This window comes from Apodemus sylvaticus, chromosome 3 (genome assembly GCF_947179515.1).
Source record: "Apodemus sylvaticus chromosome 3, mApoSyl1.1, whole genome shotgun sequence".
NCBI lineage: Eukaryota > Metazoa > Chordata > Mammalia > Rodentia > Muridae > Apodemus > Apodemus sylvaticus.
The window spans coordinates 122,510,247-122,526,232 of NC_067474.1; the positions used below are offsets into that span (position 1 = coordinate 122,510,247).

The following is a 15,986-nucleotide window of genomic DNA, read 5'->3' on the forward strand; positions in this document are numbered from 1 at the left end:
ACAGACACAGCACACCACAGGTGTGGCTTTACCTAGCTTGCCTGACTCTCCTTAGCCCTACCCCTCCTGTGAGCTCACCTGGAGGAAGGCTCAGTCCAAATCAACACAGGCCTGGGGTTGTGCTGTGTCCTTCTCACAGGGATGTTATTCAAGTGTGCCCTATCATCATTTATTGTTGAAGTGCTGGGACCATTTATCTCCCAGAAATTTCTTTATCCTTGGCTTAGCCACACGGAACCTCATGGTGTTGGGAATGTTCTTGTTCCTAAGCCAGGCAGATCTTTGACTTCGAGGCCAAGCCTTGGTCTACAGAGTGAGTTCTGGGACAGTCAGGACCACACAGCGAAACCCTGTCTGGAAAAAACAATACACACACGCACAAAAAAAAACCCCTCCAAAACTGGAACAAACAAAAAGAGGAAAAAGAATGTTTCTAGGGCTGCCAAGAGGGCTCAGCACTGGGCACTGGCTGCTCTTCAGAGAGCCTAGTTCTGATCCTGGTATCCACGGCATCAGAAAGATCACAGCTCTGGTTCCAGGGGATTGAGCCCCCGGCACCCATGAGCACCTATACTCATGCACATACTCCCATACAGACACACGTGAGCACACGTGATTTAAAACAAAAATAAATCTTGACTTAGAAGGAGGGGGAGGAGGAAGAGGAGGAAGAAGTGATGGAGCCTCCTTTGTGGAGCCAGGGAGAAGGCTCAGCAAGGCAAAGCTCTAGAGTCTGATGGCCCGAGGTCGATCCCTGGAACCCACAGAAGGTTGTCCCGAGTCTGCACATGCTTGCTGGGGCATTCCACACACATGTCCACAAACATAGGAATACATACAATCTATATTTCAAAGATTTACTTATTTTTGCTTTATGTGTGTGTTTCGTCTGCCTGGGTGTCTGTGAACCTGTGCATGCCCCGTCCCTGTAGTAGGCATCCGAGCCCCTGGAACTGGAGTTACAGACAGCTGTGAGCTGCCGTGTGGGTGCTGGGAATTGAACTGAGGTTCTCTGCAAGGGCAGGAGATGCTCTTAACCACGGAGCTATCTCTCCAAACTCGAAATTTAGTTTTTAGAAGATTTCCTTAAAGTGTGCTCTTTATAAGCTGGGCGGTAGCTCATTTGGTAAAGCGTTTGCTGTGCAAGCAGGAAAACCCAAGTTCAAGATCCATCAGCCACGGAATAATGCCCACAGAATAATGGCCACAGAATAATGGCCACAGTAATGTCAGGCTGGGAAGGAGGGAATAAGCGGAGCCCAGGGCATGGCCAGGCAGCCCAGACCACTTGGTGAGCTCCAGGCTGATAAGAGAGCTTGTCTTACAACACGAGACGGAAGGTCTCTGAGGAATGGCATTTGAAGCTGCTCAGGCCTTCACGCACACACGCGCATACACACAGATGCTCCTTTAGGTGGTGGCATGCGCTCGTAGTCCTAGCACTCAGGGACCAACTCAAGAGGACCCAAGTAATTTTTGAGGCCAGAGTGGTCTACATAAGGAGTTCTGGGACAGCCAGAGCTACATAGAAACAGTCTGGCTCAAAACAAACTAATAAAATCTGTTTCCTTTTTAACATAGGGAACAGGGGTGCATCTCTGTAGTCCTAGTCACTGAGGTGCCTGAGGCAGAACGATCACTTGAGTTCAGGAATTCATACACAAATACATGCACATGCATGTGCAGACAAACACACACAGAAACACATACACACATATGTGCACACATACATACACACACACACACACACACACTTTTCATTCTAGCACCCCGAAGGCTGAGGCAAGTGGATCTGCAGTTCAAGGCTAGCCTGGGCTCTATAACTAGAACTTTACCTCAACAACAAACAAACAAACAAACAAACAAACAATTCTGTTAGTGATGGAGTGTATATTTCACATTGTATAGCATTGTACTGTATAAAGTTCTTTCTTGGCTTATTTTGTATTTGTTAAATCAGTTTTTTGCGTTCCATACACACATCCAGTGCATCCCGATCACACACTCATTCTCCCGTGACTCCTCCCGCCTCTGTCAAGCCTACGGCTGCTGCCGTGGTTGTTATTCTTGAAGCATTGTCTTTCTAAGTAGCTCAGGCTTGCCTAAAACCTACAGTCCTCTGACCTCAGCCTCCAGAGAACCTCCCTTACATGCGTGTTCTGCTAGACCAGGCTTGTATCTTTTTAATTATGTTTTCCAAACTCTTGAACTGGGTGTACCGGCACACACCTGTAACTGCAGCGTTCCACAGCCTGGGGCAATAGAATTACAAATTTGAGGCTGGTCTGAGGCTACTCAGGGATACCCTGTCTTAAACAAAACAACAAAAGCGTATCTGGTTTTCTTTTCTTTTTTTTTTCTTTTTCTTTTCTTTTTTTTTTTTTTTTTTTTTTGAGACAGGGTTTCTCTGTATAGCCCTGGCTGTTCTGGAGCTCACTCTGTAGACCAGGCTGGCCTTGAACTCAGAAATCCACCTGCCTCTGCCTCCCAGAGTGCTGGGATTACAAGTATTCGTCACCACCGCCCAGCTTCTTTTTTTTCTTTTCCTTTCTTTCTTTTTTTGTTAAAGATTTATTTATTTATTTATTTATTTATTTATTTATTTATTTATTTGTTATATACGAGTACACTGCAGCTGTCTTCACACATAACCAGAAGAGGCCATAAGATCTCATTACAGATGTCTGTAAGCCACCATGTGGTCACTGGGATTTGAACCCAGGACCTATGGAAGAGCAATCATTGCTCTTAACCGCTGAGCCATCTCTCCAGCCCCATATCTGATTTTCAAAAGCTTGGCAACATCGAGTGAGCTTCCCAGACAACGCACGCTCACCTGGCCGACCACCTAGGCGTTCCCTGTTGCCAGCCTTTTCCTTGGCGATAGCACAGCATTAACGATGCTGTCTAATCTAGCATTCCATTCAAAGTTGTCAAATCTGGCTTTCTAATTGCCTTTCATTGTGTCCTTTTAAATTATTGTTTTCTTTTTATTTACGTATTCTTTATTTACTTATTTTTGAGATATCGTCTCTCTATGTGGCTGGCCTGGAACTTCCTGTGTAGACTAGGTAGCTCTTGATCTTGCAGAGATCCGCCTGCCTCTGCCTTCCTAATGCTGGGGTTAAAGGTGTGCGCACCCCTCAGTGCCCCCCCCCAGAGCTTATCTCCCTCCTGTCTGCTTCGCATTCGTCGTCTTCCCACCAGAACATCGCTATTCCTGCTGATCTCCCAGCACTGAGTGCTGCCCAGCGCTCAGTGTTTGTTGCATGACTAGAAGACTGCTTCCCGAGCATCTGAAAGATTCACGCATGCTTGTGCGATTCCAGGCACGTACGTACTGTCTTAGTCAGGGTTTCTATTCCTGCACAAACATCATGACCAAGAAGCAAGTTGGGGAGGAAAGGGTTTATTGAGATTACACATCCACGTTGTAGTTCATCACTAAAGGAAGTCAGGACTGGAACTCAAGCAGGTCAGGAAGCAGGAGCTGATGCAGAGGCCATGGAGGGATGTTTCTTACTGGCTTGCTTCCCCTGGCTTGCTCAGCCTGCTCTCTTATAGAACCCAAGAGCACCAGCCCAAAGGTGGTACCACCCACAAGGGGCCCTCCCCCTTGATCACTAATTGAGAAAATGCCCCACAGCTGGATCTCATGGAGGCACTTCCCCAACTGAAGCTCCTTTCTCCATGTTAACTCCAGCCTGTGTCAAGTTGACACTCAAAACCAGCCAGTACACATACCCAGTGTGATTCGGGACCCTGTCCGGTTTTCTTTCCAGCCTCAAGGACCCAGACTTGCCTCGCATATCCAAAACCCCAGATCTGACTCTCAGCCATCCTTTCTCCTGCTTCAGGTGTCAAGTGTGGGGGCGTGCTGTCCGCGCCATCCGGAAATTTCTCCAGCCCGAACTTTCCGAGTCTGTATCCCTACGACACAGAGTGCAGTTGGCTCATCGTGGTGGCCGAAGGCTCGTCCGTGCTGCTTACCTTCCACGCCTTTGACCTGGAGTACCACGACACCTGTGCCTTCGACTTCCTGGAGATCTACAACGGGGCCTCTGGGGAGCAGGGCAATCTGCTGGGCAGGTTCTGTGGCCAGGCGCCCCCGCCACCCTTTACTTCCTCCTGGCACGTCATGTCTGTCGTCTTCCACTCAGACAAGCACGTGGCTAGCCGAGGCTTTTCTGCAGGCTACCAGAAAGGTCAGGTGGGGGTATTGGGCAGAAAGGCTCGCCCTAGCTGCAGGGCCTGGGGGGCATGGAACAGGGGAGGTGAATGAGCAGTGTCTTAGTGTAGGCCCCTCGGCAATCAGGACGACCTCGATTTAGCACAGCCCATGGGGGGCGGGGCAAAGGTGGCTTCCTGTTCATACGCACAACCTCCCTGCAAACCACTCCCTGATACCCTTATACTTCCCTGCTTCCTCCAGGGCTGCGGGGGTCCCCTAGGCAGCTCCCTGAAAGGAGGCCCGCAGGGCTCCTCTGCCTTTGTCCTTTGTCCTTCTGTCTTAGCGTGGCTGGCGTGGCATCAGGCCACAGGAGGATCCCTGCTGTTGTTCCTGCTGTTGAAATCCTGTGGCTTCTGCCTGTGGTTCCTCTGTCAGGACCTTTCCCCCAAAGCATCAGTTGCCAGTGCTCCAGAATCCCCGCAGCCTCCAAGCAGATCTGTCACCTGCCACAGAGCCTCATGAGGGGGAGCGCTGGCCCTGCTCGCCAGCCTTCTTGCTCCTCCCTCCTGTCTTTGGACTCCTGAGCAGATCCTACACTCCTCCTTCCTTCCCAGGACAAGATCAGATGCCTCTGTGTCCGCCCACACAGGATAGCCACAAATGCCCCACCCCCAGCAACCCCAGGACTCAGGCAAGACAGCAGCCCTGGTGAATTTAGAAGCACAGAACTGTGGTGTGTTAAAATGCAAGGACAGGAGGCTACTCTGACCAGAGCATGGTGGCCTTAGACCTGGGGGCTGCAGGACATTAAGGTATCAAAGCCCTGACATCACAGGAAATGCTTTCCAGCATTTTTACAAACGGGAAGAGCTGATAGCAGACAGAGCTGTCTTGTTAATCTTTGAGATCTAAAAAGATAAAGGCAGTATTTTAATGATATGCACTCATTTCACACGTTTACACTTGTGTGCATATGCATGTGATCGTGAGCATGTGCGTGTGTGTGCATGCTTGCATGCACGTGTACATGTAAGCCAAAAGTCTCTCTATCTCAGGAACCATCCTCACAGCCATCCACCCTACAGAGACCTGGCTTCTCTAATTAGGCTAGACTGATGCTGGCCAGTGAGCTCCAGAAATCAACCTGCCTCTGCCTCCCTAGCTCTAAGATTAAAAGTTCAAGCCTCCATGCCTGACCTTTGTGGGGATGCTGGGAGTGAAAGTGGGGTCCTTATGCATGGTCAGCAAACACTTGAACAGCTGAGCTTCCGCCCTAGTCCCAGGCTCACATTTCCAACATTTGTGAAAAGCTGGTCCGTAAAACCAATGGCTGCTGATGGGCTCCACTGGGCTACATTTTTTTGCATAGGGTGTGTGACTTTGGCTTCTGTCTCTTATTATGCTAAAAGCTATTGGGCAGGGAGATCGCTCTGTGGATAAGTGACTGGTAGATTCCCAACATCCACGAGAGATGTAGGAACAGCTGTGCACACCCGTGAGCCTGGTGCTGGGGCTTGGTGGCCATCGAACCAAGCTGGAAATTAACCAGCCTCAGATTCAGAGAGAGACACTGCTTCAGAGAGACAAAGCAAAGACTGATAGAGCAGGATATCTCTATCCTCTGACCTCCAAACATACACTACATGCACCTGCATGTACATGAACATCCACACATATATGTAAGTACATGTAAATATATGTAATCTCTACATATATATAAAGCACACACACGTTAGAAACTCAGCATAAGAATGAACTCCGGAGTATCTATCTGCTCAGGTTGTAGATATTAACTGATGGGATATCACAGACTATCTTCACCTACCTTCTCATTTCCCAGAACATCTGATGCCCAGAGAGGAAATACTATTGCCTACAATAATGTGGCTGAGCAGGCAGTCCTGGGACAGGAAGCCAGGGCCTCAGCTGCCAAGTGCCACGCTCTGGTCACATAATGGCAGCTCATCTCATGGGCAGTTCTGTCTGCTAGCCCGGTGACCTGTCCATGCTACTTGGCTCTTGTCACCACAGTGTTGCCTGCCAATCTCCATGTCTTTGAGGGCTTTGATGGTGTCTTTTCTGTTGCTGTGACAGAACCCCGTGACCGAGGCAACTAATAAAGGAAAATGTTAGATTTAGGGCTCACGGTGGCCGAGGGCTAGAGTCCATGGCTATCGTGAAGGGGAGCGTGGTAGCAGGCAGGAAGGCATGCCCTGGAGCAGTAGCTGAGTTCTTACCCCTGGCTCCACGGAGAGCTAGCTAACCGGGAAAGGCATGAGCTTTCGAAAGCTCAAAGCCTGCCCCAAGTGACACACCTCCTCCAGCAAGGCCACACCTCCTAACCCTTCCCAAACAGTATCACCAACTGGGGCCGAAGTATTCAAACATATGAGCCTGGGGGGTGGGGCATTCTCCTTCAAACCACCACACAGTGGATAATTCCCTGTCCCCCTCCACTCCTGAAGTGACGTAACTCAGGTTTATGCTTTGCCCCTTCCTGGACATTACCTAGTGGGGTTCAGCAGCTCCCTTTAGCATACTTCCCCACCTTATCTCACCCCCTTACTCCCACTCTAGACCTTTAAATAAACCCCTCGTACTAGGGACTTTATCCCCAAGGCCTACCTGAGTGAACTCTGGCCTAGACAGAGAAGTTACTTGCCCTGTCACTGTAAAAGGTGGGTGCCATGTAGGTCAGGGTACAGATTTGTGCCTGCTACACGTGTGTGTTTGTGGAACAGCGTTTTGGGTCTGGTTCCCTGGGGAGGAGGCCAGCTCAAGTGGGCTCGCTTGCAGATGTGTGCGGTGGTGTCCTGACCGGCCTGTCAGGGGTCCTCAGCAGCCCCGAGTACCCCAACAACTACCCCAACAATGTGGAGTGCCACTGGCTGATCCGTGCCTCGGGACCTGCTGCTGTCAAGCTGGTGTTCGTGGACTTCCAGGTCGAGGGCAGCAACGAATGCACGTATGACTACGTGGTTGTGCTCGGAGCGCCTGGCCCTGCCCACGGGCACCACTACTGTGGCCGCACCAGACCCCCCACCCTTGTGTCCCTGGGCCACGAGTTGCAGGTGGTCTTCAAGTCTGACTTCAACATTGGAGGCCGGGGCTTCAAGGCCCACTACTTCTCAGGTAGGAGGAGTCAAGCTGTGGAAATGCCTGTGGACTCCCGCCTACTGCTACGCTTGGGGAATCAGTGCTCGCCTGTGTCCTCGGGGCTTGGCTTTTCTGCACTGTGTCTAATGATTTCGCGCACTCTTCTGGGCTAGCAGCAAGACCTAAGCTGGTCACGCTCTTGCTCAGATGGAATCGGTCCCTTCTAAACGCCTTAGAGGAGTAGTTCTCAACCTGTGGGTCGTGGCCCCTTGGGGGCGGGGACCTCTTTCATAGGGGTAATATATCAGATATTTACATTGTGATTCATGGCCATATCAAAATTACAGTTACGAAGTAGCAACGAAAATAATTTCATGGAGCTGGGCAGTGGTGGCGCACGCCTTTAATCCTCACACTTGGGAGGCAGAGGCAGGCAGATCTCTGTGTTCAAATCCTGAGTGAATTTCAGGATAGCTAAGGCTACACAGAGAAACCCTGTCTTGAAAAACCAAAATAATAATAATAATACTTTTATGGCTAAGGGTCACTACAACTTGAGGAACCTTATTAAAGGGTCACATCATAGGCGGGTTGAGGACCACTGCCTTAGAGAATTCCTTCATGATCTTCATACTCCTTTTTTATTTAAAGACTTATTAATTTATTTTGTGTATATGAGTACATTGTTGCTGTCTTCAGACACTCCAGAAGAGGGCGCCAGATCCCATTACAGATGGTTGTGAACCACCATGCGGTTGCTGGGAATTGAACTCAGGTCCTCTGGAAGAGCAGTTGGTGCTCTTAACCACTGAGCCGTCTCTCCAGCCCCTCCTTCATACTCTAATATCTACCCCATACCACCTCTGTCCAACTTCCTGCCTGATGGCGAGCTCCTTTCCTTGTGCCTGGAGCGCACTACGTGCTCGTGTAATGTGTGCGCAGAAGGATGGGTGAGCTTCAGAGAATCCGCACTGAGAAGGATGGGTGGTGCCGCGACGAGCCATTGCCACGAGTGCAAACAGGTGGAACCCCGGGGGACTTCCCGGAGGAGGGGCTGAGCAGAGCCTTGAAGAAGTCAGCCCAGGGACATGAACGGCACAGAGGGCAGAGGGCTGGCGGCTGGGAGCAAAGCTGGCATGAAGGCGGAACGTTGGCTTTCCATGCCTGAGAAACGGCGTGCGTGAGGCACAGAGGCAAGTCCGCCTTGGCTGGCTGCTGCAGAGGCCCGAGCGCTGTCAGCGGTGGTCTTTGGGCCTGTGACGAGGCAAAACATCATGACAGGGAGCAAAAAGTAAAACAAAAGGTGCTGCCTCATGACAGGCAGGGAACAGAAACATAAAAAGGAAGGGACTGGGGCCCCAGCGTCCACTTTAAAGACACCCCCCCACACACTGAACCTCCGAGTATGCCTGTGTCCTAAAGGTTCTACCATCTCCCGGTGGCACCTCAGGCTGGAGACCCTGGCTTCATTTATATTTATTTCGTGTGTGAGCATTACTTCCTTCTCCCCAGGAGAATGCCAGGAGGTGTTCACGGCCGTGCGTGGAAACTTCTCCAGCCCACAGTACCCTGGCGCCTACCCCAACAATATCCGCTGCCACTGGACCATCCGCCTGCCCCCTGGCTACCGGGTCAAGGTCTTCATCCTGGACCTGGGCTTAGAGGAGCCCAACAGCCTAACCAGAGCCTGTGACTTCGACCATCTGGCAGCCTTTGATGGGGCCAGCGAGGAGGCGCGGCTGCTGGGGAAGTGGTGCGGGCATCACCTGCCGCCGCCTGTCACCTCAAGTCACAACCAGCTCCTGCTTCTACTGCACACTGACCGCAGCACCTCCGGCAGGGGCTTCTCCGTGGCCTACATTGGAGGTCAGCTAAGTTGAGGGTGTGGGTCCTGGGGAACTCTGCGGCCCCCTTCCTGTGTCCACTGTGGCACAACTCCTCCACCGACCCCTCCAGACCCTACTCAGTCGCCTACCCTGAGGACCTTTGAGGCCACTCCAGCACAGCCTTCATTTATTTCACTGTCCCAGGACCCTCTTTTCATAGCTTACGACTCCATGATTCCTAATTCGCCCCACCTGGCTCCTTTTCCCGTGGGCTCTCTGCCTCTTGGATATTTGATCTAGTTTCCAGGATTGATGCACAAAATATGTCAGGTTATCGACAGTAAGTAGGAGAAACTCCGAGATGCCACCAGCCTCACCTCCATCATTCAGAAGTGCTGACTGGACAAAGGGTACTAACGTGTCCTCACCCAGCGGCATGCTAGCCAGGCAACCCCTGGGACTCAGAATGTCCTATGAGCATCGCTGAGATCCTTGTGTTTGCCACAGAACTGCTGCAAACCGCAGGCATCCTGTCCGCAGCCAAGGCTGGAGAAAGGGAAGAGAGGTGGCGGCCACAAAAATCCTGTTATCCAGAAAGCTCGAGCCTTCCAAAGCGCTCTCAGTGCTTTGTCCTGGGTCCCTGTGTTTTCAAACCAGTCACGTGGCCACGCTTTGTGGGCCCAGGAAGCCGGTGTTCCGGCTTTACCCACGTTTGTAACGTGGACGCCGTGGTACAAGGCTAGCAAGTCCCGGAGTCAGGTGAGGAGTTAGGGCTTCAGGCTATGTCTGGCTCTGAGGATGTCTTTCCTTCATAAACTCCAGCCTGGTCAGCAGTGGAGGGATCCTTTTTCCTCATCCCTGGCAGCTGAGGAGTTAGGGAACCCTGGCAGAAGAGCAGAAAACAGCCACACGCTGGTGGCCCAGAGAGACCCTTCTGGCCAGGCTCTGTGTGAAGAGACACTGGGGCTCTTGGCACAATTTCCTTTGATTCTTCATGGACAAGGAGAATGTTGTGAGACCAGGTGCCATCTGGGTTCTGCCCGGTGACCTCCCTTCTGCTCCCCAGATCCTGGTCTCCCCCTGTACAGCCGGATTTGGATTGAAGGGTCTTCAGGGTCCAGCTTGCCTCAGAGAGCCTGAGTCTCTGGCCCAGCCTGAGCAGTGCTAAGTGATTTAGACCGCCTCTTCTTGCAGCATCTCTGGAGATGAGGGTGGGGGTGGTTTGTCATTCTGGCTCCTGTTCCAGGATCTTCTGTGCTCCCTACACAGGCCCCTGTGGGAGCCTAGGGTCAGACAGGGTACTCAGGCTGGACCAGCACCATATGGGGCCCAGGCTGTAGGCAGCCTCTCCACAGGGAGGGCAGCCTGGGCATCAATCAGGGGTGACACACAGTTCAGCGCCACCGAGATCATCGTGGGAGACAGCGGACCCATAAATCCCCGCCTGCCCAGACACTGAGGTTGAAATATGTCTGAGGCATTTCCCGGAGAGGGCTGAGGGAATCCGGGCCTCGGCCTGCAGGCCTTCCTTTTCCTTCCAGCTTAGCCACCAACCCCCACCCGCTCTGCCCCGCATGCACCCTTGCTCCCGCAGCCCCAGACACTCAAAGTCACACTCTTGCGCAGCACAGAGCATGCTGGGAGCTGACCGATTGTACCGAGCAGACTGGTAACTGGGGAATCCGGCCCACCCACCTCCCTCACGGCTGAAATCCACACTCAGCCACAACAGGCAGCTCCACCTCTCAGAGATTTGTTTTCAAAACTGAGGTGGCTTGTGGTGCACCCACCATCCACGGCCATCACAGGGAGGGGCAGCAGGGTTCCCCACCACCACCACCACCCACCCTCCCCACCCCCGCTTCTTCAGAGCCACACCCCCTTTTTCTATCTTAGCTCGATTGTCCTTCACAGCACTCCTAGGCATTTCCACATTTATTGCCCTGCCCAAGCCGTGGCGTAGCAGCCTTCATGTCTGTCTGTGTGCACTGTGCAGAGGAGGCATTGGTAGCTGTATTTACTGAATGACGGCGTGCACAGCTGGCTGTGTGGCTAAGTGATGAGCACTCATTTGTATTGTGGTGAAGAATTAGTTTCCACTCACTCCTATGTTCATTCATTCATTCAGCATTTCCTCGGCCTGCCGAGCTCTATCCTGGCCTCGGAGGAGACAGAAACACTGGCACAGGACATGCCTTAAGAGCTCACAGACCCAGGGGCTCAGGGGAGCAATGCACACAATACATCCCGACTGAGCCCTGCAGTATGTCATAAGCACCTTCCCTAGTCTGGGGTTCTGTTCCATGTCTACTGTCCTTCCGGGAGGCTTGGGGGTGATAGGTCTGACTGCAGCCCTAAGGTCTCAGACTCTCCCTTCCTGTTCCAGTGGTGCCCATGAATGTGACCTGTTCTCGCACGGACTTCCAGATCCTAATCTCTGCCCAGGTGCTGGCCCCCCTGGAGCGGACCAAGGTCTACCTGGGTAGCCGGAACTGTGCAGCCCAGGAAGTTGGTGGTAACTTCCGGATCCAGGCCCGCTTTGATACCTGCGGTACCGAGTCTCAGGTAGGGGCAGGGGAGGGGAGACAGAGGAGATGGGCTCTGAGCCTTACTGAAGGGCACCTGCTAGCCTCGGTTTCCCTCGTGGCTCTGATGGTGCACACAGGCGTGCATGCAGGATTATTAGCACCGCCCCCCTGGTGAATAACCCTAACTTTCCTCCCTGTTCTCTCTTTGAGAGCCCCCAGGGGAATGGAACCCCCAGGGGAATGGAACCCAGCTCCCTTTAATATGTACAGCTATCCCCCGCTCACTGTTCACCCCATCCTCCCTAACCTGGTGACCCCAATACATCTCTGGGCTCCACAAACAACTGAGCCTTCAAGTGAGGATCCACCTCCCTCCAAAAGCTGTGGAGCTTACGAATAACATTTTCCAATTATCCTTGGATTCTGGAGGCTGTGGACCCAGGCCGGGGTGGACAGATAGGAGGAGCCTGAGAGAGTCCTTGGGCGATGTAATACCCCAGCACCCTGAATGATGTCCTTAGGAGAATGTAGGGAAGGGGGTATGCCAAGAAGGAACAGTGGTCTGTCTCCCCCTGTTAGAGCCTCCAAGCTCTGAAACCTGGGCATTTGCAGCCTGGTTTGGCCTGATGCCCCCATGCCCGCCACTTGTCTCTGCCCCCCCCCTTCCCAGCCCCCAGGCTGCCACTGTCCTTTAAACAGAAGAAGGAAGCTGAAGAACACTTGGCCGCCAGTCTCTGCTCCTCTGGCTCCATGCCCTGAGGCTCCTAGGGATGTTCTTGGGACAGAACCACATTCATTGTAATGGAATGAAGGAGACAAAATTCCACAGGGCTGGGAAGGTGGCTCAGTCAGGAATGGGCTAGCCATGTTAGCATGGGGGACATGAGGTCCATCCTCAGACCCATGTTCATCTAAAAAAATAAATAGAAATGTTAGCAGTGGAGGGGGGTGCGCACCTTTAACCCAGTCCTTGGGAGGCAGGGGTGGGGGAACTCTGTGATTCTGAGGCTAGCTTGATCCACATAGTGAGCCCTAGGCCAGATCAGACCAGCTAGAGCGCCATAATCCAGGCGTGATGTGTGCTTGGGAGGTGGAGACAGGCTTTTGTCTGACACTCACTGGCCAACCAATCTAGCCTAGTCTTCAAACTCCAGGGCCCAGTGAAAGTCTTTATTTCAGAACACAAGGTGGGATATAAGGTTGACCTGTGGCCTTCACACAAACACACACATGTGCATGCATATCCATGCACACATGTACACCCTCACACACATGAACACATGCCTGTCTCTCACCCTCAAACAGAGTCCCAGAAAGGAAATCATGAAGTCCTAGAGCCAAGGACTCATGGATAGTTAGTTTCAGAACTCCACCCTACCGCAGAATGTAGGGCCACAGACCACAGAATCAACTGCGTGGAAGGGCAAAGTCAAAGCACTTCAATCTCGGCCTTGCCATGCCTCAGCCTCAAGGCCCAACATCTGAAGGAGTTGCTGTCAGTACAGCTTGTGTGACCAAGATCAATAGCAGCATGGAGCTGGCCTTTCTGCCCCTCTGTGGGAACACTGGGCTTGACCTCCTAATGCCCAGCCTCTAGTCTCATGAGGCTTTTCCTCCTTTCCAAGTCCGCACAGCCCCGTCTCCACCACAGGTGTTCACTCCAGCCTTCGCTATGTAGATAAGCAGCCTCTCTTCAGTTCTTCTCCACTCACAGCTCCTGCCCTCCTCTGTCCCGTGTCCTGATTCTGTGTCTCAAAAAATCAAGGCTACAGGTTCCCCTTGGAGAGTGGGGAGCAGGTTGACCAAGGCAGACTAACAGAGGCAGGCCAACACCTTCCCACGGGGTCCACACTGTCTTGGATGGTGGGAGCTCTCAATTTCCTGTCCGTGTGCATTCCCCCCAGTTTAGGCAGCTTCTCATTTCAGACGCCATTTTTAGAAGTGGCAGCCTTGCGAGGGGCAGCCTGAGGAGTGTGGTGTCGGGTGTGGAGTTGGCCGGCGTGTAGCCAAGTAGCCCCAAGTCACTTCACCTCTAAAAACCCAGCTTCTCAGAGGCTGTTCTACGCGTCTTACCCACTTAGGACAACTTGACTCCTGATTCCCTCTTCTCTGAGGTGAAGAGTTGCAGTGAGCCAGGACGCTCACATCGTGTTTCTCAGGGGCTCTTCCCAGACCTAGAGTGGGTGCATCATCTAGGGTGGTGGCTTTAACAGTAGGGGCCCCCACTTCATACATCACTGAAAGACTCCCCGGGGAAGGCCACACAGTAGGGACACAGCTAACAAACACTCAAGGCAGGGGCTCGCTCTGGGCCTCACTCTGGGCGGATGATACCCTCTGGGCTCAGTGGTCACAGCTGCAAACCACCAAGGGTGGGAACTGACCCGCTGCTCCTTGGTTTGAGTGACATGTCACGGGTGACAGCACAGGCAGGAGTTGAGCAGGTCAGGGTAAGAATGTGGCCTCTGTGGATCGTTTGTTGCATGGCCTCAGACAACGATTTAACCTGTAGGCATCCCAGTTTCCTTGTCTGTAAAATGGGAATGTTAACAATACCAAGGCTATTGTGAGAAGTAAAGGGATGATATACTTAACTGGAGCCTCGATGGCGCCAGTTCCACGGTCTTTGTTTTGGAGGCAGGCTATCAGGTAGTCTAGAGTGGCCTTAGACTTAGTATGTAATTAAAAATGACCTTAACTCTGAGTTCTCTTCTTCCTCAAGTGCTGGCATTAACGGCATGCACCACCACATGTGGCTTAAGAATTGCCAATGTAATTTCAACTCCATGGTTGTTGGGTTTGTGTTTTTGCTGCTACTGAGGATTGAACCTGGAGCCTTACACACACTAGTCAAGTGCTCTGACCCTCAGCTATGTCTCCCAGCCTAGGTGCTCTTACTGTCGCTGTCTTTCGTTCACCCTAACTCCTTGACGCCAGAGCAAACACTAGCCCGTCAAGTCTGATGCCCTTCAAGACAGTCCACTCTCACATCTCATATTTCCCCTTCTTACAATTATTTTAATTTATGTGTGTGTGTGTGTGTGTGTGTTTATGTGTGTGTGTTGATCAGAGGACAACTCGTGGGAGTTAGTTTTTTTCCTTCCATTGTTTGAGTTTCAGTGACCAAATTTAGGTTGCCAGCCTTAGTGGCAAGTTCCTTTACCCACAAAGCCAACTTGCTGGCCCTGCTGCCCCTTGATAGATGAGGACTCCGAGGCCGAGTGTGAGGAGTCTGGCTAAGCTATGGAGTCAGGCCGATGTCTATTTAGAGGCACTGGGAGAGCCTGAGCTTCCTTGGGCCTGAGCATGACTCTGTGACCCCACAGAGAAGAAATAACACCTCCATGATCGTCAGCGTGTTGTACATCGACTTCTCCGCTGCGGGACACAACGACATCCACGAGTATGAGGTGCGCTGTGAGCCGAGGCGCAAGGAGGCATCCGCCCACCTGCTGTCAGGTTCTGATCTGCTCGGGCCCTACGCTGCCACAGCTGAGCATCTTCAGGAGGCGCCACCTGGAGATGAGGCAGAGGTCCCGGAGGGCCCAGGAACCATGGTGACCCAGGACACCAGTGACGTCGTCTTCCTGGGCCTCTGCATTCTAGCCGGAGTCCTTATGATCATTGCCATTGTGGTCCTGATGCTGCTGTGAGCAGGTCAAGAGCAGCTTGGGCACCCACAGCAGGGCAGGGTGGGGCTTGTGGACTTGTTGGTGGCCATGGGCACATCGTGTTCCTCTCTGAGCCCATTTCCTAGGGATCACTGCTCTGCCCTGCTCCTCACAGGGCTCAGAGAAAAGTGTGTGTGTGGGGGGGTAAAGACTCTGAAGACTATAATGACTGCTCTTCAGTTAATTTAAGAATGTTCTCTGACAGGAAAGCTTCCGTATGTGTTTCTTGTGAGCTTGGGTAGTTGGGGTCACAGGTGGCAGTGTGAATACAGCAGACTCATCCTGTTCCTCACCAGCTCAGGGCACACTTAAGGGCACCTCTTTGCTTCTCAGACCTTCATGAGTAGGAAGTCTAGGACCTGTGCAGGGGCTCCTGCCTCTTTAAGCGACCCAGGTGAAGACCCTCTCTAAAGAACTCCACCCCTGCCTCCAGGAACCGGGTAGGAGAGCCCAAGCTCTGGCTAGTGCCACAACACTGAAGACAGGTCCCGTGCATCCTAGGATCAGCAGCCTGCTGCGTCCGGTTCCTATAGATGCCACAGGTAGGCTGGGCAGCATGCTCAGAGGAGAGGCTGGAGCTGAGGTGTTCCTTTTATGTTGGGATTTGTGTTTGAATGCCTTAGATCTTTGGCCACAACACTGAATGAAGTCCCATGTGTCTCCATGCTTGCTCTGATGTTCATCCTGCCAGCTC

The 15,986-nt window shown here is 52.3% G+C and overlaps 1 protein-coding gene across 1 annotated transcript; it reads left to right on the forward strand.

Annotated features, from left to right (window-relative positions):
- Positions 1–3,829: 3,829 nt before the first annotated feature.
- Positions 3,830–15,443, forward strand: Cdcp2 (CUB domain containing protein 2; the record flags this gene model as incomplete). The annotated part of the gene is made up of 5 exons (XM_052176908.1): positions 3,830–4,205; positions 6,968–7,303; positions 8,780–9,133; positions 11,480–11,658; positions 14,948–15,443. Coding segments are annotated over 5 exons (1,572 nt in total), but the record flags the coding sequence as incomplete, so codon positions are not given.
- Positions 15,444–15,986: the final 543 nt, after the last annotated feature.